Genomic DNA, 10,550 nt, shown 5'->3' with positions numbered 1-10,550 from the left:
AAATTTTTCTGGTGGACATTTCTAATTTTTTAAATTCAAAAGATGAGCATTAAAATGACATACAAACAGCAAAATGTCTGTTACTTTGTTGAAGTTTTTCAGGTGCTATTTAAAGCTGTGAACAACATCTCTCTACATGAATAAAACTGATTGTAGAAACCTATGTTTATTGCATCCTCTTCTTTTGACTTGGACATTCTGTGGGAATACTTTGGCACAGTCTGGCTGTAAGAGTAAGTAAGGTAAACCAAAATACTCTGCCTTCCTCCTGATCCCAGAGTCAGACTGCAGAATGACCGACTCTCCCAGGTCGGGCTGGAGAGGGTTAATGAAGTCACTGTCCGTACAGGGAAGGCTCAGTACCCGGTGTCACTTGGTACTGTCACCGTCCCACCCCAACTTCCGGGCTTACCTCAGGCACCACCTCTCTCACTGTCTGGGACAACTAGCCTCCTTTAAAGTCCCATATTTTTAAAAAATTATTTCAATTTTAATTGTGATAAAACACACATAACCTTTACCATCTTAACTATTTTTAAGTGTAAAGTACCATTAAGCATCCTCACATTATTATGCAACCAATCTCCAGAATTTTTTCACCTTGCAATACTGAAACTCCAGCCCTGGTTGGGTAGTTCAGCTGGTTAGACCATTGTCTGATACGCCAAGGTTGCAGGTTTGATACCTGGTTAGAACACATACAAGAATCAACCAATGAATGCATAAAAAAGTGGAAGAACAAATTGATGTCTCTCTCATTTCCTCTCTCTCTCAAAATCAATAAATTAAAAAACCCACCCAAACTAGACAACAAGAAGCCCCATGTACTTTGCACTGACTTATTCACATCCATCTGACACGTCCCCAAGGGACACCAACTCGATGGCCTTCACAGCATGGTGACCTGTGCAGGGGAGGGTGGGGAAACTAGACGGGCTCTTCTGGTCTCCAGAATTACTCATCACAGAGCTTAACTTCTAGATTTAACTAAATTTGCAGGTCTCAAGTAAGACATCTGCATTTAAGTGCAAGCACTATAGTCACATACACCTGACTCTTTGAACAACTGTCCCTTCAGATTAGCCCTGTCTCCATGACTCTGGTCAAGTTTCTCACTGTGCTTATAATCTCATCACTACCAGCACAGTCCTGAAGACGGCGTCACCTCTGAAACACGGGCAAGGAGGACAGAAAGGGACCTCAAAGCCATCAGCAAAACGTCTGGGAGGACACGCTCAAGCTTCTGGGTCTGGATATCTCAACATTCCTGTGTGTAACCTGTAAAAGGTGTTGGTACCAAAGTCATGGTAAATTCCACAAGAAAGCAAATTTAGCTGGAAAGCCTGAAGTTTTGCATATTCTCCTGGCATCAAGAATACCTTCCTGCGAATCACAGGAACATGCTGACCGACTTCTTTCTCCACTTCAGTTTCTGCTGTCCCAGCACCTCGTTAGGCATTTTTGTTGCCTCAGCAATGTTCCTAACCACACAGTCTAGTGTGTGAGGCTATTGTATGCACCATTACATAGTGGTGATCACTCAGTTAAGAGAAATTCTAATGCTTCTATGATAATCTTTTGATTTCTGCATTTAGTAAACACTGAGCAAGACACACCTCCGAAGGCCAATCAAATGAATAGACTAATTTGTTCTCTCTTTAAGATTTTATTTATTCATTTGAGAGAGGGGGAGGGAAGGAGAGAGGAGCAGGCAGCATTAACTCCTATATGTGCCTTGACTGGGCAAGCCCAGGGTTTTGAACTGGCAACCTCAGTGTTCCAGGTTGATGCTTTATCACTGCACCACCACAGGTCGGGCTAATTTGTTCTCAATATTAGAAATTCATCTTTTGAGAAGAGTCCACAATTTGACCATCTGTCAGCAGTGGTCCCAAATCCATTTGTAAATCAACTCAAGGGGTTCATAATGGGGCAATGGAAGCTTCCAGGAAAGAGATGAGCATCTATAGAAGAATTCAGGTTATATTTTTTATAATGCCCACAAATTTGCTGCCTATAACTTACTTTATTTTTATTATTTTTTATTTTTCTGAAGTTGGAAACCGGGAGGTAGTCAGACAGACTCCCACATGTGCCCGACCGGGATCCACCCGGCATGCCCACCAGGGGGAGATGCTCTGCTCATCTGGGGCGTCGCCATGTTGCGACCAGAGCCACTCTAGCGCCTGAGGCAGAGGCCACAGAGCCATCCTCAGCGCCCGGGCCAACTTTGCTCCAATGGAGCCTTGGCTGCGGGAGGGGAAGAGAGAGACAGAGAGGAAGGAGAGGGGGAGGGGTGGAGAAGCAGATGGGCGCTTCTCCTGTGTGCCCTGTCTGGGAATCGAACCCAGGACTCCTGCACGCCAGGCTGACGCTCTACCACTGAACCACCGGCCAGGGCCTATAACTTACTTTTAACTTTTGTTCTTCATGTTATCCCAGTGGGTACCCCCTCGTCTAGCTCTGGGCATGGTTTGATAAGCATGTCTATCTACACACAAGGATGGTGGTGAAACTACTCATGTTACAGGCTAGTGCAGTCAGCCACGCTCTTCTCAAAACCAGTACGCTGCACCGCACTCATAGGCTCAAAGAATGCCAACGGCCACAATGCTGTGGCACGCATCTGATATCACAATCAAGAATCAATGCTGGCAACCTCAGTATCATTTACTAAGTCAAAGTCCTTGAAACAAATGACTCAGCTGCTGAAGATATCTTCAATGGTTGCCAAGTTGTAGCACTATTAACAGCTCAAAATGTGCTAAGACAACATTTATCTGACTGCTGTTCTAAAGCAGGGGTCAGCAAACTATAGTCCACATGTCAAATTGGGCTTATCTTTTAAAAAAACTTTATTTTGCAGTATTCTTACAGAAAGATAACAGAGGCCCTGTGTACTCTTTACCTGGTCCCCCTGCCCCATCCGACAGTTATCTCTTATAAAATGTACAATATCCAAACCAGAAAGATGACATGGGTACAATATGTATGTACAATTCTATTCTTTTGTCACGTGTAGATTCATGTAGCCACCACTGTACCCAAGATAGACTATTCCCTCACCACTGATGTCCCTTGTGCTATACCTTTGTAGTCAGTCTTTTCTAACCCCCGGAGACCACTAATTTGTTTCCATCTCTATTATTTTTTCATTTCAGAAATGTCACATAAATGGAATTACACTGTCTGTGACATTTTAAGGTTGGCTCTCTTCACTCACCATAATGCCCTAGAGATCCATCCGAGTTGTTGCAAGCTGCTTCAGTAGTTCATTCCCTTTCACTGCCAGGTAGGGTTCCTGTGCACAGCTAGTCCACTGGCGACCATTCTCCTACTACAGGACATTTTGACAGACTCTGGTTTTTGGCTATTGCAAGGACAGCTGCTATAAATAATCTATACAGGCTTTTATGTGGATGCAAGCTTTCTGTTCCAGGTGATAAAAGTACAGTAGTGCACATGCTGGATTGTGGGAAGTACACGCTTGTTTTTTAGAGAGATTGCCCAACTATTTTCCAGGACGGCTGCACCATTTTACATTCTCACTTGCAATGCATGAGTGGTCCAGTTTCTCTGCATCCCCGCCTGCATTTGGTGTTGATTCTCCAACTGAAGTCCACACACCCTAAAGTGGCAATGTCACATCAGATGACACACACAAGGCCTCATTGGTCATTCAGTTTCAACAAGAGGCTAGGAGCAGGTTAACAGCTGCCTTTGTCCAAAATGGGTATACTTGGTGGCTGTGTCCTGCAGGTGGCAATGTTGTGCTAGGAAATAGCCCAAGTACAATACTGGGGTTGCTATTTAATATTTAAAAATAGGAGTGATTTCCAGAAAAACTTAAGTGTGACATACCAATACATTTATTCAGTATTGATGTAACTACAAAGAATTTTATTTGCAACACATGGACCTTAATATTATAAAATTTGGCCTTTACACTAGCTTACACATAAAGTTACTCTTTGCTTATCTGTCCTAAGCTATAGTGTTGCATTAAGAAATCTCCTCTCATAGCTCTTTACTATATAAACAATTATCGCCCCTCCCAACACAAAGTTAACTGTGTCCATATTCTAGAAAAAATGATACTGGCAGTTGGAAAAAACGGTGATTTCACTTTATCCTTTGCAGATTCTCTATTGTTTCTGCTGCACCACCAGAGACAGACAAGGAGGCAGGCTAGGGACTAATTTAAGCCCCACCAGCACCTCTCTGCATGTGCAGTTCCTGAAGGAGAGAAACCTCTGGAAATGATACGACAGATATTTGTGGGCACATCAGCTATATTAGACATTTGGATTCAGAAGCCACATTACACTGAGTCACTCAAAGGGCAAGACCCACAAGGGAACCCCCCTTCCCCACCACTTCATGTGCGTGTGTGTGCGTGCGTGTGTCTCTAAATGCTTTTTATCCAACTGAAAAGTCAAAAATGTGTGCAAGTTACAAACGGGTAGCAGACCACCACATCTCCCAACCCGGAGGTGAGGAGCTCGGGGAGGAAACGTGAGGGCCCTCCTCCTCCTCTAGCCCTTTGCTCCAGATCAGCGTCGGAAAACTGGCACAACACTGCCCCACAGCAGTAGAGGCCCAGCTGCAGCCAGGGAAGCCGGCGCAGGGCCCACCCTCCGCCCACGCAGTAGTCTTCGCCATCGCAGGTCACTCCCGCACCCAGCACCTCACCCTCACCCTCACTGCCAGGAGGTCTGGCCAGTGCTGTGAGGACGCCTGACCTGCACTTTTAGGCAGGCTTTGCATTCACTTTTCCATTTGGACAGTGCTGCAACTGCCTGCAGCCCAACCAAATACCTTCTCATGATTTTGGTCCACTCTAAGCTCTCAAAAAGTAAGCTTATTATTGCTGCTACCACTTAGTTCACATGTGGGGACCCCGGAGTCAGCAGGTGCAGCCACACTGCCTTTCAGCGGGGCTATAGGAATTGCTGTCACGAAACATTCCCTTCCTCCGCCTGCCTGCAGGAGTTAGCAACAACCATAGCACCATTCGAATAGTTCATTCCAACCCTAGCTCTTACCCCTAAGCCTGTAAATATCAGCTCCACGCCTGTTCAGTAACAGGTGGGACAGTGGGACCCTTCTCCCCCGACGTCCTATCTGTCTGGGGTGAGAGCATTCACTACCACATAGACTTTGGGGAGTCTCATTTCCCGAATTGGGCCATGGTTGCTCTTCCAGAAAATCATGTCTGTCAGCATTCCATCCTCAGGGTCAAAACTGTCAGGTCTGGGGTTTCATTTTAGCCTGCTCCCAACCAGTAAGCCTGCCCGCTTCATGGATGCTGACAGGAGTACCGAGACTCCCGGGTCAGAGGTCGAGGCCTCTATCACATCCAGCTCAGCATGCAAAATGACATCAGCACATATGTGTCCGTTCCCTGCCCCCAGCCCCCGGGAGCAGGTGTCATGGCCGCATGAGCGCCACGCACGTGGGGTTTGTGCCCCAGTGGCTCAGCTCCAAGGGTCAGGGACACAATGCTCTCCGGGGGAGCCTGCTCCTAAGGTTGCTCACCGCAGAGCTGGCCAGCGACTGTGGTCAGGCCTCGCTGTCCTGGCACATCCAACAGGATGTGTAGGTGCAATAGAACTGGATTGTCTTGTCAGGTTCCCTTCTCTATGTTGTGTGTGTTTGCGCTTTCATGAGTATCAACTGACGCCTCGTGTATGCTGGGCCCTTGTGCAACAGTTGGCAAAAAGATATGACACAGCCTGGTCAGGAATATTTTCTAACTGCAGTTCTAAAGCTGAAGAATTATTCCTTCACAAGTTTGGCCACCACTCAGTCTGTCAGCCACCTGTCATTCCTAAGTGGGACACAGGGCAAAAGCAAAATTTCTGGTCTTTCTTTAGGAAGTATGACTGCTGCCACTTGCTAAAACAAGGCCAGTCATACAATAGTCTAGAAAGAGGCACTTACATCTTTCTAGAAAGAAATCTATTTTGGGGTATGAAATGCTCAGCATAAAAAATATTGGCACTAGTCAATTACATGTAAGAAACAAATTAATCCCATCACATTCAAGGGAATTTTATTTGAAGAAAGTCAGTGTCCTGACTTGGTTAAAACAAAGTCTATACCGTAATGAGACAAAAGTAAAGTAGTTTAATAGTTTAAGTAATAAATGTTTAATCAAAGAATTTTACATATTATTAACAGCATTCATTTGGCCAAACATCTCCATGGCTGTAGAACCCTACTGTATATAAAGTGGGAATGTATCAAGTATAGACTATGAAAGTGCAAATAACAAGTCAAGGTAGAGTAATTTTCTTTTTCTTACATTATAAAATTAACTTGTTTACAAAATAGTCTTTGCCAAACTTTATTTCTGAGTTGTAAAGTCAATGACTGTGTTGTTTTTAAAATATGTACCCAGGAAATACAAATTGGATAATGACCTTTTCTCACGCTCGGTAGAGAATGCCACAAAATCAAGGGTGTCCTGCAAGGTGCGGGAGCCAGACTCACTGGGCCTGAGCTCACGGTCTTCACGTCGCTCTGCCTCACTTTTCTGCCGCTTTGCAAGATGCCTCCACGTGATACAAAGACCCTTTCTATTGAAAAATTACAACTCGGTCTAAAAACTGATTGGTGTTGATATTTTTAATCCAAAATAAATTTGTAAAAAAAATCCTTTAATGGACTATTTCAGTTTAATATACAGTAATACACTGTAGATAAAAGTTAATATTTACCCCAACAAATTTTAAAAAGGGTTGATATCAATGTTCTGATAACTGGAGAAATAAAAATTAATGTGGACTTGTGATAGCCACAGCATAGGAACAATTCGCACACAGACTTTTATCCCAGGGAAATGGGAATATCAAGTAATATAATGTCCTAATCACATAAATTCCAAATACAAGAATATTTCAAAAGCAGAGTTTGGAAAATAAAAAGTAATCAAAAACCGTAATTACAACTCATGTAGATATCAATGCTAATGTAAGCTTTTACCCAGCCCAGGACTTGCCTGTACAAACTCGGTACTGAAATTTTGGTATTTGTAGATTTCTGGTAAGAATCTGGCAAAACATTAAATGGAGTGTTGCATATCTATTTTCTTATGTTTATGCTATGTTATGCTAGTTTTGATAATATGTAAGTAAAACAGCCATTCCAAGAGTTTACTCTAGTTTTAATTACACACTGTACCATTGTATCTTAATTACGACTAAGACCAGTATTTTCTTCACATTAAGACACTGATAACGAGGAAGTTGATTTTTTTCAACACTAAACAGTAATCACATAGCAAATGAATATTGTGCAAAAGAACAAACACATGTCAGCATTTGCTATTTAGGCAGACAAACTGACTGGAAACTTGGTTGTTATATTTACTGTAAAGGCAAGGCCATGGGTGGTTTTATGGAGGTCTTTGCAATTCATAGCATAGTTACTTCAGAAGAGACACTGACATTGAACTACTCACTTATTTAACTGGCAACTATCCATTAGGTTAGGCAAAGGCACAGTAACATGTTGCGCAGGATGTTTTATTGGATTTTTTAAATAATTGTGGGATTTACTATAACTCATGAAAACTCCACTTTTTTCTGTTTTATAAAACACTTACCATTAAAAGTAATTAATTGCACCCATTAGTAGTTAGAATGCACTGTAAAATTGTGAAAACAAAGAACTATGATTGCACTTCCAATAAAGTGTCTCTTAAAATACAGCACCGCTGTTGCTAACCAACTGTATTTTAATATTAAAATAAACTGTTTTTAACAGCAGCATTAGGTTTAGTTAACTTAAGCTACAGGCTACATTTATTTAAATGCAGTCTCCATGGCAACAAAAGCCCATCAAAGTCTGAATTTCATTGCTACCAAGTGGCACCTGTCACTCGCGGAAGGCGAAGTTGCTCTGGGCCCTCTGGGACGCCACAGACCTCACGCCGTCTAGTGCACGCATCAGCGTTTGGCACAAGTGGATGGAAACAGACACGGACAGAAATCCTGACTCCTGTGAAATGGAAACGACAGCGTGGCAGAGGCAGCACAGAGGAGCGGCCGGACACGTGGGCGCACACCGCAGACAGAGGCAGGGAGGGTCGCAGAGGAGCACGGACAGCGAGGAACTCAATGTTACCACATCTGGCCAGACAACTTCTAAAATGAAGAAAACCCCCCCTTTTTTTTAAAGAGGAAAACCACCCAAGGATTAGGGAGTCAGTTTAATTTAAATGTTCAGTTTAAGCACTGCCATCCTCAGGCTAAACAGAGGACTCATTTTCTTAGAGTGGAGTCTAACCTACTTACTCCATTTGTTTCTTTCTCTCCCGCTCTCTGTCAGCAAAAGGAAAAGCTGTCCAATAAACACAAAGAGGTTCCCTGTGAGGTTAACTTGGAAATGAAGCTACCATTCAAGGGCACTCCTCACCCTCAACCCTCCCATCAGCGGGTCAGAACTGATCTGGAATGGAGTGGGCCGGGTCTCCACAGAGCACACTGCACTGGGCATGCCGCCTGGACCTGCGACCCAGCTGGGCCCCGAGGTGCACAGCTCACACAAGGTGTGCTTGTTCCAGCCAGTCACTTGAGGTTTGAGGTGTTTGACTTGAAACATCTGAACCAGCCCCCTTGCTGGCTGCCTCGTTACCACTTCCGCCAGCTGGAGGCGCTGCTTCCCCCGCCAGATTATTCTCTTCCAAAGAGTTTTCTTCTTCTCTTTGGGCTCCTCGGCCTTCACTGACCACAGCATCTTCAAACACTGCCTCTTCTTCAGGCGGCACCAGCTCCACGTCCCTCCTGCCCTCTGACCCATCTCTGGCACAGGGCAGCGGGGAGTCTGCACCGACTTCTGCAGCGGCCGGTGGGATCAGGGCAATGCTCTGAGGGTTCATGTCATGAAACCAAGCCATGATGTTGCCGAGGAGATTGTCATTGATGTGGGCGTCCTGGCCAGCTGAGTCAGGGTCACTGGATGAGGGATAGAATTCACTTCTGGCCTCACTGAGAGGGTGTGAACTCAGGGTGTCATTTGAAAATGGGTCACTTTCTGCTCCTAGTCTCAATAGGCTGTCACCAAGTTCCAACAGCTCAGAGCTGCTTAGCACAGCTGGGGGGCTCTCCGTGCTCCTGGGGACAGAGTCCAGCCTGGAAGGTAACGAGGTGCCCATGGCCCCTAAGGATGCTTCATTGCTGAGGAAGTCCCTGCTGCCTTCATTGGAGGCCAGCCCAGACTCCTGCAGTGATAACTGTATTGCGAGAAGTATGTTGGGATCATCTTCATCCAAAGAGCTCAGAGCCTGAGGGCAGCAGAGAGTGAAATCACTGTCTGATTCAGTGAAAAAATGATCTAACCCAATGAGGCTTACTACTGTGTTTTTATTTCTAACCTAAAAGATAATTAACATTACCTCTATTTACACAGAATTATTTCATCTACTCAAATCTTATTTTATTTTTCTCTTTGTCCATGTTATGGAAAAATTCCTTAAGATAAATCTCTTTTTCGCCTGACCTGTGGTGGCACAACGGACAACTCCTTGACCGGGAATGCTCTGGCTATGGGTCTGAAACTCCGGACTTGCCTGGTCAGGCACATACAGAAGCAGCTACTACAAGCTGACACTTCCTGCTCCTCCCCCAGCCTTCTCCTTTCTCTCCATCCCCTCTCTAAAAGTTAATAAATAACATCTTTAAAAAAATTCTATTTTCCTCTAGCACAGTGCTTTTCAACATTTTTTACACTGAGGATCAGTGAAAATAGGAGAATTATTTTAGGGACTGGTAAGGCAGCAATCACCCCGAGCAGAAGTGAATTCACTGGGTCTATAACTTTCATACTACATCAGGGTGAGTAACTCTTTTGTGGACCGGCAAAAAGTTCTGGTGGTCTGGTCTGTGGCCCGGCAGTTGAAAAACACTGCTCCAGCACACCGCTGAAACAATTTAGACTGGAAGGAAGAAAAAGAAAGCAATAAAAGAGAAATCAGGAAAGCAGGTGGAACAGCAGGAGCCGAGCAGGCCCTGAGGCTGCCAAGAAGCTACCTGGAGAGCGTCCTGGTTCTCGGAGCGACTGGCCCGGGCGTAGTCACGCAGGGAGGTGCTGTGCAGCACACTCATCGACGCAGAGCTGACCACTGAGGAGACGGGCCTGCGGCCACCGCCACCGTCCGGGATATCTGTTCCAAAGCAAGTGGGACCAGGGACAATTCAGTCATGCAGATTTCATACAGCTTGTTAGTTCAGTCGGCGATTTCTCTTTCAGTGCTGGTGAAAAGCTGTGTTCACACCTTCACTGAGTCTTCCAGCGATTTCTCATGCATATCTGACTCACCATAAGCAACAACATGCAGCTGTGCTATTTACTTCAAGTCCATGATGACTCAGCCGTTTTGCTCACACCACATAGGGTTCTATGAGAAACAGCAATGCTGCCATCCAAGCCTCTTTGTTTCCTTAAGCAATAATAGAGGTGTTTTAAGTTTCAGAGTTAAAAAAAAAAGAGGACTTGGGAACTATACTGCTCACAAAATTTAGAGGATATTTCAAAACAAATATAAA

General features: G+C 44.6%; 1 protein-coding gene across 4 annotated transcripts in view; it reads right to left on the bottom strand.

Annotated features, from left to right (window-relative positions):
- Nucleotides 1-6,128: 6,128 nt before the first annotated feature.
- The window catches only part of ANKIB1 (ankyrin repeat and IBR domain containing 1), a 182,406-nt gene continuing 177,984 nt past the window's right edge, over nt 6,129-10,550 (bottom strand). For all 4 annotated transcript variants that reach the window (XM_066354370.1, XM_066354372.1, XM_066354371.1 and 1 more), the window contains 2 exons: nt 10,035-10,168; nt 6,129-9,289 (listed from right to left, as the gene is read on the bottom strand). In XM_066354370.1, coding sequence (XP_066210467.1) covers nt 8,546-9,289; nt 10,035-10,168 — 878 coding nt within the window. In that variant the 3' untranslated portion in view covers nt 6,129-8,545. The remainder of the gene's footprint in view (nt 9,290-10,034; nt 10,169-10,550) is intronic.

Source organism: Saccopteryx leptura, chromosome 12, assembly GCF_036850995.1.
Source record: "Saccopteryx leptura isolate mSacLep1 chromosome 12, mSacLep1_pri_phased_curated, whole genome shotgun sequence".
NCBI lineage: Eukaryota > Metazoa > Chordata > Mammalia > Chiroptera > Emballonuridae > Saccopteryx > Saccopteryx leptura.
This window is presented reverse-complemented; position numbering and strand designations above follow the sequence as displayed.